The sequence below is a fragment of the Carassius gibelio genome, chromosome A23 (assembly GCF_023724105.1).
Source record: "Carassius gibelio isolate Cgi1373 ecotype wild population from Czech Republic chromosome A23, carGib1.2-hapl.c, whole genome shotgun sequence".
NCBI classification, from domain to species: Eukaryota; Metazoa; Chordata; class Actinopteri; order Cypriniformes; family Cyprinidae; genus Carassius; species Carassius gibelio.
In genome coordinates, this window is record NC_068393.1 from 8890944 (window position 1) to 8910797 (window position 19854).

At 38.1% G+C, this 19854-nt stretch overlaps 3 protein-coding genes across 7 annotated transcripts; all 3 read right to left on the reverse strand.

Annotated features, from left to right (window-relative positions):
* Positions 1 to 367: 367 nt before the first annotated feature.
* On the reverse strand, positions 368 to 9906 carry LOC127945183 (elongation factor 1-alpha 2-like). Of its 2 annotated transcripts, XM_052541794.1 has the most exons (8): positions 9660 to 9906; positions 8511 to 8705; positions 6741 to 6920; positions 5412 to 5708; positions 5141 to 5291; positions 4735 to 4991; positions 4428 to 4662; positions 368 to 1004 (listed from the first exon to the last, which is right to left on the reverse strand). In XM_052541794.1, exons 2-8 carry the CDS (start codon positions 8652 to 8654, stop codon positions 877 to 879), a joined length of 1392 nt encoding a protein of 463 aa, XP_052397754.1. In that variant the 5' UTR covers positions 8655 to 8705; positions 9660 to 9906; the 3' UTR covers positions 368 to 876. The 2 variants fall into 2 exon arrangements, with proteins under 2 accessions (XP_052397754.1, XP_052397755.1); XM_052541795.1 differs by lacking the exon at positions 9660 to 9906 and having other exon boundaries at positions 8511 to 8893.
* An 891-nt stretch (positions 9907 to 10797) lies between these two features.
* On the reverse strand, positions 10798 to 15974 carry mrgbp (MRG/MORF4L binding protein). 3 transcript variants are annotated; one of them, XM_052541798.1, is made up of 6 exons: positions 15741 to 15942; positions 15122 to 15243; positions 13969 to 14050; positions 13810 to 13884; positions 13564 to 13600; positions 11375 to 11635 (listed from the first exon to the last, which is right to left on the reverse strand). In XM_052541798.1, exons 1-6 carry the CDS (start codon positions 15874 to 15876, stop codon positions 11548 to 11550), a joined length of 540 nt encoding a protein of 179 aa, XP_052397758.1. In that variant the 5' UTR covers positions 15877 to 15942; the 3' UTR covers positions 11375 to 11547. The 3 variants fall into 3 exon arrangements, with proteins under 3 accessions (XP_052397756.1, XP_052397758.1, XP_052397757.1); XM_052541797.1 differs by having other exon boundaries at positions 11476 to 11635; positions 13452 to 13600; positions 15741 to 15945; XM_052541796.1 differs by lacking the exon at positions 13564 to 13600 and having other exon boundaries at positions 10798 to 11635; positions 15741 to 15974.
* Positions 15975 to 16654: 680 nt separating this feature from the next.
* Positions 16655 to 19854, reverse strand: sac3d1 (SAC3 domain containing 1). Of its 2 annotated transcripts, none has more exons than XM_052540007.1 (4): positions 19717 to 19854; positions 18631 to 19003; positions 18276 to 18552; positions 16655 to 17272 (listed from the first exon to the last, which is right to left on the reverse strand). In XM_052540007.1, the coding sequence occupies exons 1-4, from the start codon at positions 19827 to 19829 to the stop codon at positions 16809 to 16811; spliced, it is 1227 nt and encodes a 408-aa protein (XP_052395967.1). In that variant the 5' UTR covers positions 19830 to 19854; the 3' UTR covers positions 16655 to 16808. The 2 variants fall into 2 exon arrangements, with proteins under 2 accessions (XP_052395967.1, XP_052395968.1); XM_052540008.1 differs by lacking the exon at positions 19717 to 19854 and adding an exon at positions 19540 to 19685.

Genomic DNA, 19854 nt, shown 5'->3' on the forward strand with positions numbered 1-19854 from the left:
GGCTCTGGCTTCTTCTAGTTAATATGGCCAATGTTTTTCTTTCTCCCTGCATTACTAGAACCTCAAGTTCAGTAAAACACTACACATCGACATAAACCGGCACTTATCTCGGTCCATCACAGAATTGTGTTTGCATCCTTCATCTGATGATCTGTTTCCACTGTAGTCCACAGTAAATCTCATTCAGAGTCCTTAGCTCATGGCTCTTCAGTGCAGACAGTAACAAGACCTGTCTGTCTCTCCCGTATCTCGCTCATGCATTAAATAAGCATGTGAACTGATAAGAATTTGAAACTAAGGCAAAACTAATGTGTGATTACGTTTTCTTCTCCTCAGAGAAAATAAAAACATTTAATAAAAAAAAAACTTGTGTACTTGGGCAACATTTTATTTATCCGTCATAGGTTTCAGCTGCAAGGGTCTGAAAGGAGACAAATGCTTTGAATCAATTAGCCTTTCATCAATGCTCAGTTATAAAGTATACAAAACTTTAGCCGTTTATTTCCTCTGGACATCTTAATCATTATTATACTGGTCAAAGTGCAGTTGTCCAATTCAATTTCTTCTGCTTTCAACTGCACACACACACACACACACACTATTCAGCAATACCAGCTACATCCATTTAATAGATGCCGTGCATATATCAAGACAGACATCCATGCAACATGTGTGCCGATCTTCTATTAAAAGTGAATATACAGCGCAACCAGTCAAAATGTAATAATGTCAGTCTTTCATTATTTCCTTCAGTCCATCAGGCTCCATTCAGTTTGAGCGTATATTTCAAGCACACAGGGGGAACAGTATGCCCAGATGAGGGGCATGTTAGCTGGGACAGGGCCTGAGGTGACAAAGTAACTTGGAAATTCAGATTCATTTGGCAGTTTTTTGAGCTTTCTGGGCAGATTTAGTCACTTTCCCGCTTCCGCCAATCTTCTTCTCCACACTTTTGATGACACCGACTGCAACAGTCTGTCTCATATCTCTGACAGCAAACCGTCCTGGGAAAACACATAAAAACACATATTTATTTAAATATGAAAATTGCTCGATGAAAGGACTAGTACCATTTTCTGTTGTGTTTGTGGGAGCTGACTGAAGACTTGAACCCAACCACAGTGATCTATCAGGATTGTGTCTGACAAAAACAAGATTGTCTTGGTAATGTAGTGTTTGGACCAATCAGACACACCATTTTTCATTTGATTTAACTAATCAATTATTCATTAGACCTACAAATGATCACAGACCCCTCAGCCAATAAACATAGGTGTCAGGATGTCTGCGAATGACTCCAGACCCCTGGTTATCAGGGCAACCATGACGCCTCAGCAAGACAAGATCCCCACAACCGGCGCAGCGTCATAGAACGTCTATGAACAGAGTCACGCCCACTTTTAGGGGAAAACAAACCGCCATACAGTATTGGATCGAGGAAGTGGACTAACCTTACTACATGCCAAAGAGTTCTTGTGTGGTTGGGTGCACCATTAATGTTTGTAAAACCCCAAATTTGAAATTCATGGCTATCAATATCTTGCTGTTATGGAAATATCATGAATTAGGTATGATGCTAATCGAAAACTAAGACAGGCTAGTTGTACGGCTGGACAGAAAAGTGCACTCAGTACTCTAAATATAAAGATATAATATATACATTTAAAGATGTTTACTTTCAAATACGAAGTAAAATCATTCACTGGCTTACTTGCTGACTCGATGAGGTACGAGTAAATGTCCCGGTAAGACACTTCTTGTTACACCAGTTTGACACTGGGAGAATGAATGGACTGGACATATGTGTTTTTAAATGTACTTTTCACGCTCTGTGGCAGGCAGGGTGGACGTAATTACTTGACATGTTTAGTCAGGGATTTCTTAAGTTATTCACGCCTGCCAGCTGTGTACGGACGTTGCTTTTTGCCGCTATTTTGTATAGAAGTCTATGGGAAATCTAGTTTCTTTTCCCCTAAAAAGGGGAGGTGACAAAATTGACCGTTACGTTCCCCGATGTGCTGGTTGTGCGTATAACTTTTGCGACATAAAAGTATGAGGAGAGGATCTCTCTGAAACATACCGCTATAATGTGTATGTTGTTACTGTTCTTCTATATTGTCTTTTTGTCTTGTATACTGTTTTATGCATGCTTGTGACAGAACTACTCACTCGTGTAATTTTACCTTTATGTAATCTTACCATGTTTAGTATCTATGAATTCATCTTCAGATGATCTAAACAAGAGTGTATATTATATGTTGATACCTATTCAACATATTAGTGTTCTAAGAATCCTTACTAGTTTGTATATCAACTTCTGATCCAGTCACATATGCAAATTACCAGGCTTTCACACAAAGGGTTGTATAACTCCCCAGTATTTCCAAACTCCCACTTGGAATTTCGGCCTTTCTCATTGGACAAGCCTATCCTAAGAGGCGTGAACCATTTTAGACTTTAAAAAGGCCCACACACAGTTCTGCCTCCTCTCTTCGAGCTCTTTCCTTTCTTGTGCTAAGAGTTTGTGAGCTAGAACTCTCTTGGACCCCTATGTTTGTGCCAGGCCTCGTGCCTTGACATACCTTCACCAAATATCTTAGAAAAGATATTTTAGCTCTTGGCACTTTCCACTTGGAAGAAACTCTCAAGTCACCATTGAGTCAGGGAACCTTTGGAATTCATCACTCTTTAAAACCTGAAGAATGTGATCGTGACTCCTACACCTCCGAACCTCCGAACCATCAAGACTTTGCATCCAGACGCTCATTCCAGGCCAAGGAAATGCAAGTATTGTACATTTAACTAAACAAAACAGAGGTTTAGTATAAGCTGTAGACCCCGTTATAAACGGCACTGATGGTTTTACTCAGGTGGTTAACTGAATCTTTTCATAGCTTCATTCTTTAGTTTTCCTGATGGTATCATGCATCAAATCTCAATTGCCCTTTCCCCTGTATGAGTGACTGTATGTTTGTTTATTCGTTTGTTAGACTAGTTTGCGTTAGTGTTTAGTTAATAAAACTCTTGTGCACAAACTACATGAGTTACTGATTCTGCCTTACAAATCAATGTCCCTTTACCGTTCCGATTTTGCTACATGCTCTAATGCATTAATACTGTATGAAAGTATTTTCTGTGGCCACGACAATATCCTTTCTTAGAGTTTATATGAAATTATGCTAAATGTTCGCTGGAATTTATTTCTGCTACAGTTACTACTGGCAGCTCATATAAATCATTTTAATTAATCATAATTAATTAATCATAATTAATTTATATACATTTCCCCTCGTGAGCTTAATTTATTACAGTGAACACTACTTTTAATGGAGAGTTTAGGGGAAAAAAATAATAAGCACAAGATGCAATAAAAATGACACGTCGCACTGAAAACAGCAGGTCAAAAGTAATGAGAGACTGTTTAAAGAAACAGGCCTAATAATCAGTTTTACTGGAGAAAAACATGAAATCATGAGCTCATGTTTCAAAAGGATGGTGTGGAGGCTCACATTACTGATGAATCAGACCTTTAACCTGACAATGACTGCAGTGAGTCTCATTAATCATGAGACCGAGTGACCAACAGTGAGCCTGAGACGTCAATTCAAATAAGTATGACAAACCTAACCACAGGATGCTGGGTTGCTTGGTTCTTGTAATTTGAGAAGAACATACATGAATAATCATCTTTTTATAAAGCCTCTAAAACCTTTTTCTAAATAGGGATTATTTCACAGGACATGAAGAAGCTATTTAGAAGAGCCTTGCACAAGGTTTTATTATATTTCATCTTGATTATGCATGGATTTGAAATCAACTATGTTCTGTGATTTAAAAAATTTTTTTTAATTATTTATCTTAATCCCTTTTTAATGGCCTTTTTTTTTTTGGAGCTTTCTTTTATTAGTTTCATTTCTATGAATATTTTCCACCCCATGTATGTTACCATAAATAAACTGCAAAAGGAAAATAAATATTCATATTGATAGAAATGATAAAAGAAAACAATATAATGAACAAATAAATAGATACAGCAGAAAATAAAATTTAAAAAAGCAATGCCAAAAAACCAAAAGGAAAACAAATTAAAAGAAAACATTAAATAAAGCACAGGCAAACAAAATAAAAGAAAGCAAAACTTAAAAGAAAAGAAAAACAAAACACAATGCAAAAGAATGCAAAAATAAAAACTAAAATGAAAATGTGTTCCTGTAGCTCAATTGGTAGAGCACTGTGTCATCAAGCGCAAGGTTGGGGGTTTGATTCCCTGGGAACACATGATAGGTAAAAATTGATAGCCTGAATGCACTGTAAGTTGCTTTGGATAAAAAGTGTCTGCTAAACGCATAAATTAAATTTGTAATTGAATTTTTAATTTAAAATAAATTGATTCAGAAGCATTTACTGTAAGTGGACACATACAGTACCTAGTGGAGGGTACTGAGAGAAGCTCTCCACACACATTGGTTTTCCTGGGATCATTTCCACAATAGCAGCGTCTCCAGACTTCAGGCTTTTGGGGTTGTCTTCCAGCTTCTTGCCTGAACGGCGATCAATCTTCTCCTTAAGCTCGGCAAACTTACAGGCAATGTGAGCTGTGTGGCAGTCTATGACAGGAGAGTAACCTGCACAGATCTGTCCTGGGTGATTCAAAATGATGACCTAATAAAAAGAGAGAGAAAGAATAGAAATCCAGAAAAATATCAAGACAAGATATTAAGAAGATTATCCCACCTGTGCTGTAAACCCTGATGCTTCCTGAGGCGGGTCTGACTTACTGTCCCCACAAACGTTACCTCTTCTAATGTCTTTTACAGACACATTCTTCACATTGAAGCCTACGTTATCTCCTGGCAGAGCTTCAGTCAGAGACTCGTGATGCATCTCCACCGACTTCACCTCTGTAGTGATGTTGGCTGGGGCAAAGGTCACCACCATACTGGGCCGCAGGATACCGGTCTCCACCCTGCCCACCGGCACAGTCCCTATACCTGAGAAGAAAGACATGGCATCTCTGAATAACCATGTTCTGTATACATACTGATGTAGTAGCTTTCTGAACTCAAAATATAACTGCAAGCTGATCCTAAAAATACCATCACCCCATAAAATGTTCATGATTTGAGTGGGTTAATCCCACCTCCGATCTTGTAGACGTCTTGTAGGGGCAGACGTAAGGGTTTGTCAGTGGGGCGTTTTGGAGGCATAATGGTATCGAGAGCTTCCAGTAGAGTCACCCCACTGGCATGCTGCTCCTTCCTGTCCAGCTTCCAGCCTTTAAACCAGGGCATCTGCACAGCACAAATGAGATGATTTTATTAATCAAACCACTAGCATTCTGCCAACAGTTTAAGCAATGTTATGAGATCATGGCTAAACTGTACACAAACGCACACGCCAAGGAAACTCACATTAGAAGAAGGTTCTAGCATGTTGTCACCATGCCAACCTGAAATTGGGACGAAGGGCACCGAGGCGGGGCTATAACCGATCTTTTTGATGTAGGTGCTCACTTCTTTAACGATCTCATCATAGCGTTTCTCGCTGTAGGACGGCTCCGTGGAGTCCATCTTGTTGACAGCTACAATCAGCTGCTTGACGCCCAGCGTGTAGGCCAGCAGGGCGTGTTCCCTTGTTTGCCCATTTTTAGAGATGCCCGCCTCAAATTCACCCACTCCAGCTGCCACAATTAGAACAGCACAATCCGCCTGGGAGAGAAAGAATGAGAGGCGCATTGTTTAAAGATAAAAGTACTAAAATTCATCTATAGGTAGGTACTAGGGATCTTCTCACTTATCAAAATCAACTGCGGGCGGCAGATCCTTTTCCTATTTGGCGCCTAAACTCTGGAATAACCTACCTATCATTATTCGGGAGGCAGAAAACCTGGCTTACACATAACATACTAATATGCTTATCCAAATCCGTTAAAGGATTTTTAGGTTGCATTAATTAGGTAAACCGGAACCGGGAACACTTCACATACCACCCGATGTACTTGCTACATCATTAGAAGAATGGCATCTACGCTAATATTAGTCTGTTTCTCTCTTATCGAGGTCACCGTAGCCACCAGATCCAGTCTGTATCCAGATCAGAGGGTCACTGCAGTCTCCCGGATCCAGTACGTATCCAGACCAGATGGTGGTTCAGCACCTAGAAAGGTCCTCTACAGCCCTGAAAGACAGCGGAGACCAGGACAACTAGAGCCCCAGATACAGATCCCCTGTAAAGACCTTGTCTCAGAGGAGCACCAGGACAAGACCACAGGAAACAGATGATTCTTCTGCACAATCTGACTTTGCTGCAGCCTGGAATTGAACTACTGGTTTCGTCTGGTCAGAGGAGAACTGGCCCCCCAACTGAGCCTGGTTTCTCCCAAGGTTTTTTTCTCCATTCTGTCACCGATGGAGTTTCGGTTCCTTGCCGCTGTCGCCTCTGGCTTGCTTAGTTGGGGTCACTTCATCTACAGCGATATCGTTGACATGATTGCAAATAAATGCACAGACACTATTTAACTGAACAGAGATGACATCACTGAAGTCAATGATGAACTGCCTTTAACTGTCAATCTGCATTATTGACACATTGTTTTGCTAATGAATGTTGTTCAGTTGCTTTGACGCAATGTATTTCGTTTAAAGCGCTATATAAATAAAGGTGACTTGACTCAACTTGACCAAGCATTGATATGCCACCAGTTCTCGTAAATAGTTGTAGCTGAGCTGGTACTGTCTTACCTGAGACGTTCCAGTGATCATGTTCTTGATGAAGTCTCTGTGTCCTGGAGCATCTATTATAGTTATGTAGTACTTGGTGGTCTCAAACTTCCAGAGTGAAATGTCTATGGTAATCCCTCTCTCCCTCTCGGCCTTCAGCTTGTCCAGAACCCAGGCGTACTTAAAGGAACCTTTTCCCATCTGCCAAAACAAAAGTATTTGAGCATACAGGAAAAACATGCCTTCACAGAGGAAAAAAATTAAGTTGTGTGGACACACAAAAGCAATCATCTTAAAAGATTATGACAGTACATGTGCTATTTTAGCAGAAACTAACACCTATATTGTAATGACTTCTCAAACATTGATTTTTTGCCTGAATTGTATAGTGATGTTCCAGAGGTAGATTTCTCTAATCATTGTAAAGCCAGGGTTTAGTAGGGTTAACTCTGCATTGCAGTGCCTAATTTGTATAGCGCAAATGCAGTGTTAAAAAACACTTGTCAACCCTGATCTCAGAATTTGGACTGTTTTAGGTTCAAATCATCCAAAAGTTCATACTTAAGTTCATACAAGTTATGGCTCAACATTTTGCCCTTGAGCTTGGCACTTGCTCCAGAGAACTTTTCACAAATGGAAGGTTTAAATCCTGTAAGGAATACATTATGCCTCAATATTGTGCCATTGAGATTAATAATTTGCCCCAGCGGACTCTCTTTGTTACAGATATTTAGATATTTATGTATTTAGCAGACACTTTTATCCAAAGTGACCTGGTGCATTCAGGCTAACATTTTTACCTAACGTGTTCCCTGGGAATCAAACCCACAACCTTTTGAGCTGCTAAGGCTGCCTAACGCAATGCTATACCACTGAGCCACAGGAACATCATAATAAAGCTCTTAACAATTTTCACAGATGGAAGGTTGTGAGTTCATATCCGACAAGGTCCATACATTATCCTTCAACATTTTGACATTTTGAGAAATTCCCTTACCCCCACCGATTGAACATAAGAATTTTATAACAATCTTCACAATTGGTATGTTGTAGGTACAAGTCCAATACCGTTTTTTTTGTCCTTAACCAAACACACCTGCCATTTTCTAGCAATCCTGAAGACAAAGGTTAGATTTTCTGGTTTGTTTAATAAGGATTGGAGCCAAAATCTGCAGGACAGTGGTTGTCCAGGACCAGAGTTGTCCATCCCTGTTGTAGGTAAAAACCCCTAATGTACCTAATCTTTAGTAAACCTGTAACACAAATCCAACAGGCTTATTTGTGCACACACAATGTTTTACTACCTACATCTTGCTGCTTGAATAACAAGTTACCCTCAAAGACAGAGGTGAGGTGTCAGACCCACTGGGATTGCACCCATTTACTCAAGTCTCATTCTCTCAGTCTAATGTGCATCAAGACTACAGAAGCACAGGGCCTGTATCTTATCTTTTCCTTTGATCTCCAATGGCATCTTCCAAAGAGTAAATGTCTCAATGTAATTACACACCAGTTCTCCCTCTGCTCTGCAGTGCACAAGAGGAGAGGAAGGCATGGTGTGATGCATGATGAGATTCTTATATAATTACCCTACAGAGTAAGTGGGTTGGAGTTACCCATCATTCAGCACAGAGACCACAGTTCTCACAGTGCATAAGGGATTTGGCTATTTAAATGGAAGGTGCAACTGTAGTCCTTTATTACAAGTCTGACTTCAAACTCAGCAATCTGATTCCACTTGAACACCAAAGCTAAATTCCTATGATTTTTTTAAAGATCCTGTTCACCTACCTCAGCAGCCTCTTTTTCAAACTTCTCAATGGTTCTTTTATCAATTCCTCCACATTTATAGATGAGATGGCCAGTGGTGGTGGATTTCCCAGAATCAACATGGCCGATGACCACAATGTTGATGTGGATCTTCTCTTTCCCCATGACGGCACAGGACAGGAAGACAGGATGGGAATGGATGGAGCTTTCTTCTGTCTACGGCCATCGCAGACAAAGAACATTTGAACACATAGACACGCCGTTCATCCTAAATGTTTAATTATGATATTTACTGATCATAGTTCAGTAAACAGTATTCAGAGCACAGCAGAACTAAGCTATTCAAGATCATTTCTGAACAACATAAAATAGGAGATAAATATTTCAGATAAGTTATACTACATAAATAAATAATACAATGATTATATTATATATTATATACAAAATATATTAAATATTATTTGAAATGTCTGAACATTTGTCACGAACAGTACATAAAAAAGATAACCGTTTGAAATCATTAATCATTCATTCAGTTTGGTAAACATTAGCAGCATAACAAAAGGCTTGCACAATTACAATCTCAAAACATTATTATTAATAATATTATTATTATAAATGTAAATATTTTTTTCAAAACTAGGTTTTTACAAGTTTACATATCGCTTGCAGTATCTGTGAGATAACTATGATTTTCTTTTTTTTTAGTACTACCTGACAAAGTTGCATAACATATTTGAATATATCAGAAAAGACAAAATTATAATTTACACAAGCAATTCTGTAAAAAAAAAAAAGCTGGATGTTAAAATCATACCTCAACTGTGGGAAAACTCAAATGTGTAGAATATGCAAAGAATATGCAAAGAACTTACAAGACCTGGAGGCTTTTTGTCAAATACATTGGGTAGCTTTACTGTACGGGACAAACCAGGAACTCATGCACAACTATCACAAGAGCTTACGAACAGTATTTGACGCAGGAGAAAACAAGACATGCTTTTGAACAGGATGTGTAAATTCTGCTATAAATTGATATATCAAATAACAAGTAATATAGAATAGTTTCATCAGGACAGTACTAAATAAAAACACAATAGGAAAAGAAGCTGTTGACTGTTATGAGTATAGTTAAAGTCTATCAGCATTAGGATGATTGTGGCCTCTTACCTGCAGCGGACAGGCGGACCCCGTTCTCCCCTCAGCAAACACACACTGTGCTCCTGCACGGTGCAAGTCTGTGTGTGTAATATACTCACCCCACTTTGATACAGCAATGCGGCACTCGGAGCGGGGGGAGGCTGGCGGTGAGGGACTGCAGTGAGACAGCTGCAACAGAAACGAGCCGAGAGGAAGAGTACGAGAGATGGAGGAGGAACACACTGCAATAGAGCAGCATCCAGTGACTCAGCATCTTACCCTCCATTAACTCCTGCTGGCTAAGAATCAACCTGGTTCCCTGTCTGGGTCTGAAATATAACACCAGACTCATAATAATAAAAAGAAAAATTATTTAATTTTTTTTTTTTACAAAGTTATTCCAGAGGTAACTATTTCTATGTATTTGGTACATCTAAAATTACATACATATATTATAGTGGTCTGATCAGTTTTCTGGCCTGATCTTTGAAAAAATAATCAATCAATTATATTTTGACCATCATTCTTCTGCTTATTTCATACAGATATTTTTATTTAATGTTTATTTTGCAGAACATACTGCATTTGCTACTTACACAGGCCAAAATACTTATTTTAGTAGTTGTAATATCTACAAAAAAGTGCTAGTAATGCCTTTGTATGAGCAAGAAAAACTTATTACCCAACTAAAGAATCTTAAAATTATCTGATTCTGTATTAACAATACATTACATAAGGACCTCAAATTGACTCTAGACTTCCTTGGGAAAAAACTCTTAATTTGAAGATCTACAGTACACTGTGAGTGTGTGTACAACGTTAGAATTAGCAGAGGGCCTGAAGACAAAAAAAAAAAAATTATGCTCACCAAAGCTATTTTCATTATTTAGATTTTTATATTCCTTTTATTAGTCATTTATTTCTGTTACGGAAAAAATGAATTTTCAGCAGCCATTACTCCAGTCTTCAGTGTCACATGATTTTTCAGAAAAACATTATCAATGTTGAAAACATTTGTGCTGTGTAAACACCTTAATCACCAAATTAAAAATTTTAAATCTCTCTCTGGATCATTTATGTTTAGACCAGGGAAAGATCAAAGGGAGGCTAACATATTAAATATTGTTCAATGGCAGATTAGGAATTAAGAAGTCAAATCAGACCAATATAGTTCATTATCATTTTTTTAATCAGGGACATCCTCCTGATGTGTTTAACATGTTCGGTCAGAAATGTAAAACAAGCATGACTCAAAAACCAAATACCATCACTACTCACGATGCATTTGATCAATGACCATCTCATCGGCTAATACAATCAGGTTATTTCAAACAGTTACGTAATAACATGTCTAGCTCAGCTTATTTGCAGTGTAAGCCCTAATAAATCACACAACAAACTAGTTGATACTCTGGTCCGTCTCGAGAACCGACAAAAATAAAATAAAGCTACCACTTAAAATTCCCACAAATCTTAAAAAAAAGAAAAAGGTTTTTCCAAACTCAGCAGAGGAAAGCTTATTAGTTGATCATACTTTCCCCATCAGTCTAGTCATATCCTACACAGCCACCAGACTTTCCTTTCTCTGTATGTCCACCGTCTGTCTGTGAACAGCACAGGAACGCCTCTCGCAGTGAACCTCTGGACTGCAGATCACACACACGAACATCACATCCCCTGCTCTCCATCTAATTTCACTTCCACATTGGCTCTAGCACGACCAATATTAGCTACACCTTTCTCCGTCAGTTCTTTTCAAATGTCTGATGTCCCAAGTCGTCCTGCTGCATGCTGCGTCTACGTCCTGCGGCGCTTGGCTCCTCCGGGGCTGGAGGGGTTGCTGGAGTTCATCACCTTCTCCACGGCTCGACTCCTCTTCCTCTTTTCCCCGGATGATTCTTTCGACCCGCTGCCCGTCTCACCTGAGCCCCCCCTCTCGGCCCGCTCTTTCTCTTTCTCGCGCCCGCTGCCCGACCTCTCCGACATCTTCACCGAGGAATTGCTGCCTGACGAAGGGAAAAGGGAAATGGGAAATGGGAAATAAGGGTCGGATATGGGAACACAAAGAACAAAACAGATGAAAAACCAATACAAAAGAAATGAAAAAAACATATGCACCAAAATTATTTATTTCTATCATAATTAAAAAGTGGCAGGTAATTTCTGTGCTAAATGAAGCCCGATATTAGCTTGCAAAATGTGCTGCGATTATGACAAAGCTGCTTGTTTTTACACCTTTTTATCAACAGAAATTGGGAGTATATTACATGAATAATATAATAAGCTCCCAAGATACAAATAAATTAAACTATTAATTTTGTGAATGCATAATCCCCACATTTTAGCCAAATATTAAGACAGCATTGTGGAAAAGAAATCCCAGAGTACACTGCAATGAGCAGTGCAAAGTCCTAGATAGGCAAAGCAAGAGAAATGGTTTTAACTTTCCATTCAGTATTTTAACCTATATTTGTGTACTGTTTATTTTTGTGTTCACGTCATGTTGTAATTAACGTTAATTACTAGATGGCAACCCAATACCTTATTTCTAGTTGCACGTTTTCATTTGATGTTAAGCAGGTTGTACAAATTTGAGCTTTCAGAAAATTACAAATTTACAAATTGTTGAAGACATGAATGCTTTTTAAGCATAATCTCATAATTACGAAAAATTCCAACATGATGCGAACACACCTTATGCTTATTATCTTATTGTGTTGTTAGCAAAATGCTAATACAACATTCTACATGAAATAAGTGGAGTGTATTTGTGCTAATTGTATGCAGCTGCCTAGGCAGAGGGTTACAAATCAGTCACTTACAAATAGGGCTAATAAAGGGGAAAAAAAAATTCCGTAAAATTCCAGAAACTTTCCGGAACTTTTCTGAAATCTAATTACTTGAAAATATTTTAATTTTCCACTAGTTCCCAAAATTACTGCCCAATTTCCTGAAATTTACCTGCAACTCTACTTACAAAATTGTGTGTTTTAACCAAAGAAATGCAATATTGTTGCTGTTCCTCAAGTGCCACCTGCTGTCAGAGAGTGAATTTGCGTCTCATTGAGCCCGTCTGCTGCTGCTCTTTCCTGCTGATGTTTTAAGCGGTATAGTTTCACAAATCTAAAGTCCGACCGTTCTGTTTTTGCTTCAAATTTCAAAATCATACAATCTAATTTAGATTAAAAACAGCTCAAGCTTCATCAATGAAACATATTTGTTTGTAATCAGATTAAAATGTAGTGGTTTCCTCTCATTTAAAAAGGAAAGAGCACCTGCAAGATCAAAGTTTATTTATATTAAGAAATTTATTATGTTATTTATTTGATCAGGGGTTTGTTTTAAAAATTTGTACATTTGACATTTACATTTCAAAAAGAAATGCACATCATTTTGTCCAATCAATATAAAAGGACACCTTTGTCAAAAAATGTATAAAGTTGATACGCTATCTATGTAGGCAACAAGCATGGGGCAAAACACCAGGGATCTCTGATGGTTTTAAAGCCTATAATTATATTTTTGAGATTTTAATTACCAAATTTTCCTGTCTGCTTTAACGACTAACAATTTTCAAATTAAAGGATAAATCAGTGTGTATTATTTCTTCAACCTAGTTACTGTTAATTTGTGAAAAACTGGTGAATGTGCAAGGGATCTTAAAAGCATACAAAGCTGCAGCTGTTCAACAAGCAAACCCCCTTAACATGCCATGCTTCATACACACAGAGAATAATAACATAAGCTAGGGTGCACAGAACACACAAAAAAAGACAAAAGAGAAAGAAGGACAGCGAGAGAAAGACGGAGAGAAAGACGCACATGGTCAGAGGTCTCTGAAGGTTGTCTACAGAGGCCTCTGGTAATGAGCTGGTCTGTACTGAGCTCAAGCTGGAGCTTTGGAACAGAGCGAAACGTTTTCTTCTGTCCATACCTCGCAAAATCCTGGCCAGCCATACTGGGACCCAGACCTTTGAAAATGAGACACAAATGACCAGTGTGAGCCACGCTGAGCTTCACGCCAACGGGAGAACGATCCAGAACAAAAAAAAAGTGATGCAATGACGCAGGATTTAATAGACGGTGTTCGTCAAAAGGAAAGAGAAAGAGAGAGAGAGAGGGAGGGAAAGGAAAAAGAAGGGGTGAGTAGATGAGATAAATAAAGAGTGGAGAAGAGAACCTTCTTCGTGGGTTGCAGGTGGGTCACTCTCTTCTTTGAACTCTTCTTTTACTTCGTCTTCAGATCCTACTTTACCTGTACGAAGACAATAAGAGCTTTTAAGTAAATCAGTCAAATCAAACGGATCAGCAGTAAATCACAAGACTACAAGGTGCTCACCTTCCTTGACTTCCTGTATGATCTCTTCAGGCAGCACAAAGCTCTTCTCCGAGTTTGGAAACGGGAGTATTTCTGATTCATGCTGCCGGAATAAAAAGAAATGTACTGATTAGATTTGAGAGCTATTGTAGAATCAACTTTATTTATCCCTGCTGGAAACTGCAGCAATAAAAGAAAAAAAAATATTCAATGGTGTGATATCTAGGGCTCATGATGGTGTCCTGATCACCCTAACAGTGTTTAATTTGGGATAATAAAAGTGTTAATATAAATTTGTAAATATTGTAAATATATATATATTATATTTATATATTATTTTAGTATAACTGAAATACTATTATGGATTTTTATTCATACGTTTAATTTGTTTATTTTTTATTTGTTTATGTTTTTAGTTTTCATTCAATTTTAGTTCAAGTTTGAATTATTTTCTTGTGTTTTAGTCATACATATATATATATATATATATATATATATATATATATATATATATATGTGTGTGTGTGTGTGTGTGTGTGTGTGTGTGTGTGTGTGTGTGTGGTTTTTAAGTTAAACTAAATTAAAATGAGAAATGTTACCTTGTAAACTAGCTGGAAATTAAGTACTTATTTTAGTTGATGTTTATTTTATTTCAAGCAAAAAAAATTTTTTATGGTTTTCATTTTAGTTAACTATAATGACCCTGGTTCCATCACAATATTTGGGTCAGAAAGTCTAAGAACATGAGTGAAAATGCTTTTATTTAGCATTTACCTGATTTTAAAAACTTAAATTTGTATTTTAATTATCTGAATAACAATGAGAGGCTGGACTGAAAAGTAACATACTGTAAATACAGTCTTAGTATTGAACATATTACTGTCATTTGAACATTATCACAAATTAGCTTACTTATTACTGAGTGGAGAATCTTAAATGTATTAATTATACATCATAACGTTCAAATTGTTTGGAAAACACTAAAACTTAAATAATATCCAGGGTTTAAAATGATGCAATATTTTAATTTTAAATACCACATTTTCAATCTGAACCTTTGGATCCCACATATACTAGATAGCATTAAATTGTTGTGATGTCTAATGCATGCGGTGAATGAATCTCAGAAAATAAACCTCCCAATCGCAAGAAAGCACGAGTTGAGTTGTCTCACCAGCGCCTGCATGTCGTACATGGTGCTCAGGTGATCCCAGATGACTTTAGAGGACACCTGCCTGCCGATGTTCTGACTGAACTTATCACGAATACAGATCATGTGGAAATGACGATTCACTCCTGAAAATATGAGACATATACACAGAGACACGCTCCTTACAGCACAGAAAAAAACAGTGTTGCTGTAACTTAGCCTAGCCGTGATGCTATCATGCTAGTTAGCAGCCGCGCTAATGTTTGCTAAAGTCAACACACATTAACTGCTTTAAGTTACTACATCCTTAAACACAATATGAGTTATTAAAATAGACATATTCAACAATAGTCTACAATAGAAAATCACATTTGTATCACTATATTCAAATGTATTTTAACAAATAGCAACTGGACTCGATAACGCTCGCTAAAGTATCACTAAAAACGCTTAAATTAACTTAAAAATCTTTATCAGTATTTAAAAATCTGATTGGTATGATTAAATAACTGTATTATTACTTGATTTCAGATACTTAAAGGGTAAAAAATGAGCTCATTGTCTTATTCATGATGTTACATCGTTGCGCATGTAGAGATCAGGGCCTGTTAATCACGATCAAATCCAAATGAATTCATCTTACCGACGGGTTTATGCCCCAGCATTGCGTGAAAAAGACACACTTCTACTTCTTGACTCCATACGATGGACTCCTCGGCGGTGCAGATGCCGGTTTCTGCTTGCTTGTCGTCGGATGGCAGAGTCTCCGCTTCCCCCATGTTTCTCCAGAGACACACTGCTGCAGTCAGAGTCGGATCACCGCAGGACTCAACAACACGACCAGACACTTATTAGATCATTAGAGATTTACCATCTGGTTTCGTCTGTTTTTAGACAGTCTATGGGTTTCATAAAAAACAACAACAAATATATAAACTTAATATTTATCATATTTTCAAAGTTTACTTTTTTATTTATTTATTAGAATGGCACTCTTTTGCTCACAGGGGGGTTTGTTATTAATGTAGTTTTCTGTGCAAATTCGTTTAATAGATGGACCATAAGAAATAGATAATAAACCGGACAATTTGCCCATTTTGTTTAGCCAAATTTAGGCTACCAAAACTCTTGTCAATGTATAATGCTTAATTTAACTTTAAAAAAAAAACAAAAAACAGTATTAATTATTTTTATATGCACAGAGACTTGTAGAACGTTTTATAATTAAATAATATGTAGTTTTAAATGCAATAAATTTGTAGCTTTAATATTAAATTAATAAATGAATATTTAGAAATTGTTAGTGAAATGTTACGTTATATGTATGGTGGATAAAACTGTTTATTGAGTACTACTTGAGACAATTCACAGTTAGAAGTTAAACAAAACACACACACACACACAAAAACACAAAATTATATATAAATTGAATAATTAAGATTGCCTCAATTAATTACACTCCATTGCTCTATCTCTTTATTTGCACATGGAAATGATTTAGAAGAGCTGATCATATGTAGTTTAAGGGTCTGTTACTCAGGCCACCGAAAAGCTGAGTTCGTATAAAATATGAAAGCTTTATTGAAAATTCACACGTTTTTGGATGAATTCAGAAGTGGGAAGTTGTTCTGCAATATTTATTATTTAAAAAATACAATTGACATGACCTCAAAAAATAAAAGGTAGAGAAAAAAGCAGTTTGTGAATGGTTTCAGACACAGGCATGAATCACGCTGTCAGCAGGACCGTTCCACTGCTCGTCACCCAGCGGCTCATGCATACGTCTGCACTGCACATCTCCAGACGCAGCGTCAGTGAAGGAGCTCTTAGAGAAGTTCACCCAGTCTCCGGTCACGTTTACTCCATGCACCTGACACAGCTCTGCAGCCAGCGTGTCCTTCAGAAAGAGCAGGCGTGCCAGTCTCTGGAGCGGGTAGCGGCAGTTTCGGCTGCTGTGTCCGTGGCTGTAGAGCAGGAGCAGGTCTCTCCTGCAGCGCAGCAGGTGTCTGTGGACGGCACAGACCTGGATGAAGTCCAGTCTCTGGGCTAGACGGAGCAGCCGGACTGGATTGCGCTCCATATGTGCTCTGCTTACGGCCAGAGCCAGCTGAACAGCCGAAGAGCTGCGGATTCTCTCGGGCAGCTCAAGAACATGTTGAATGGCCTCAGCTGAACCTGAAAGCATGAAGAAAATATATCGGTTTATCTCTGATGGTACTTCATTTGTGTTTTTTACACTGAAAACTGTGGAATGTGTGGGGAAGCATTAATGAAACTGAGAAAAAAAAACTGAAAACACAGTGTTATTTTTATGTTATTTAAGCAATATGCCAATAAGTCATGGTTTAGTATTTTTACATCATGCTGTTACAACTAGAAGCTGTTCTAAATTCAATGTTAACCATGCTGCCAATCGTTACAATGCTTAACAAGGAAAATTTCTTTGGTAAATACTGATAGCAGAATGTTTGCCAAGTAACAAACAGTCACAGTAGGGGAACAGGTCACAATTTACAGTATTTATTAGATACCATATAAACATTTTATAGAAACAAATGTGCGCCTAAGTATACATGCCACCCCCCACTCTCATACAGGTTCAAATCTGCTAATAAACTGAAAAAATCATGTAAAAAAACGTATTAGCTTTTACTGGAAAATGAAACAACATTTTATTAAACTTTACAACTGCCTTAATCTTTTAAACAACTGAAAAGATAAGATAAAGATAAAAATCCACTGTCAGTTTCAGCGAGTGAAGAACAAATGTGTTCTCATGTATGTTCTTCATTAGGTAGTCTCTGACAAACAGCATGTTAATGATATTTAGGAAATGCGTGTAGACCTCTGCAGTCCTCCCAATAATACGGCCCTGTATTGTGCAGGTGTTTTAGACAAAGTGTGAAATTTTTTGTTGTTTCTATGAAAGAAGTGGTTGTTTTTATTGTCTCATAAAACAAAATCTTTTATTTGAATCCAGTAAAAATCACTTAAATAAAACCTGTTATTCCATTATAGCAGATTTGGACTTAGCTAATGTATAAGATTTTAGTCATAAGTTGAAAAATGGAGCAAAAAGTCTAAGTTGAAAGAATCAAGGGGGGAAAGAACTGTAAAGAATGACAACAGTTGATCAATATCCTGACAGTGAGAGCTCTAGCAGGTGTGGCTCACTCACCCAAGTTATAGAGAAGACTCAGAGCCTGATACTCCTCCTGATGCTGGTGCTTCCCATCTCTGTAGCTCTCCAGCAACCAGCTCAAGCATTCCTGCAGGTGAGTGTCATTTATGCGTGGGTCGAAATACTGAAGCTGCTGCCCGCAGAGTCTGTAGGAGGAGTAGAGAAGGAAACGCACGCTTTTCTCCAGCACGGCCACACAGTCCGGCCCTGACACACGCTGGATAATCATGTCCTGACGGACGCTACGCAGACGGTCAAACACAAAACTATACACCTGAGGATCATTAATAAGACAGGATTGAAATGGCCATCATATTACAGATAAAGGAATAACAAGATGCCATTTCCATACCTCCGTCCATGGCTGAAATGTAGAGGAAGCTGCAATCTCATCGACTAGATAACACACAGTGTTTAAAAGCACAGATGGAGGTCGAAGGTCGCTGGCTCTTGTGGAGTCTTTCCCTGCTGCAGGTCTCGAATACTCTTTGACGGCACGTGAGGCATCAGCACGCGGCAAACGATCCCGCTCTGTGCCGGTCACCATCTCAAACCTGTGCAGTCGATTCTGTGCTTCCCGCTGGCGTAACTCACAGACAGGACACATAGTCATACAGGTGCCACAAGGCACAGAGTCCTCAGCTTTCTGCTCCTCCAGCTGATCTCTGTTCGCTCGACCCGGTTCCTTCTGCCTGTGTCCTCGGCCCCTCCTAGACTGATGCCTCCTGGACATCAAACAAGACCGAAAGCATACTGAGAGCTTAAACTGATCAAAAGTTTGAAATAATTCAATTTTAATGTTTTTGAAATAAGTCACTGATTCTCACAGAGACTCCTGAAGAAACAAAAACGTGGTTTTTACAAAAATATTAAGTAGCATAACAGTAGTTTTCAACATTGATAATAAAAAGAACCATATAGGCCTCAATAATTGATCAAATCTGCAGCAAATTATTAAAGTTTTAACTGCTGAAAATTCAGTTATGCTACACAGGAATAAATTAGTTTACAATGTACTACGCCTATTTAAAATTGCAATATAGCCTCGGTAAACACAAAAGACTTAAAAAAAAAGGTTTTGACAGGTGGTGTGTGTTTAAGTGTGTGTGAAAGAGAGTTAAGTTTTTATTGTTGCAGAGGTCTGTAAGATGCTCACTGCATTCTTCTTCATTGCTGACACTGACTGAAAAAGAATTATTTCCAAACTACATTGCCAAAACACATTTTATTCATCAACAATCGGACTTGTGCATGCAGTAACCTGTATGTGCTGCTTTATACTGTAATGACATGCGCTTTGTCACAACGAACGCAATCTGTTTCTGTCTGCGGAGTGCGCTGACTCCTTGTATCAAATGGCAACAGTTAAGCTTTTTGATCGGTATCTATATATATGTGTTCATCGAAATAAAAACAAGCTTTAGGGAGGAAGACTCACGCGTTGCTCATGGCTGTTTTGTTCATTGGTCGGGTCGAGAGCGACTGCACAGACGTCACGTGCCATGAAGACAGCTCTGATTGGTCGCCAGTTGTCATACAGTTGTACGTCATATCCGATAAGTGCTACGTAATATTT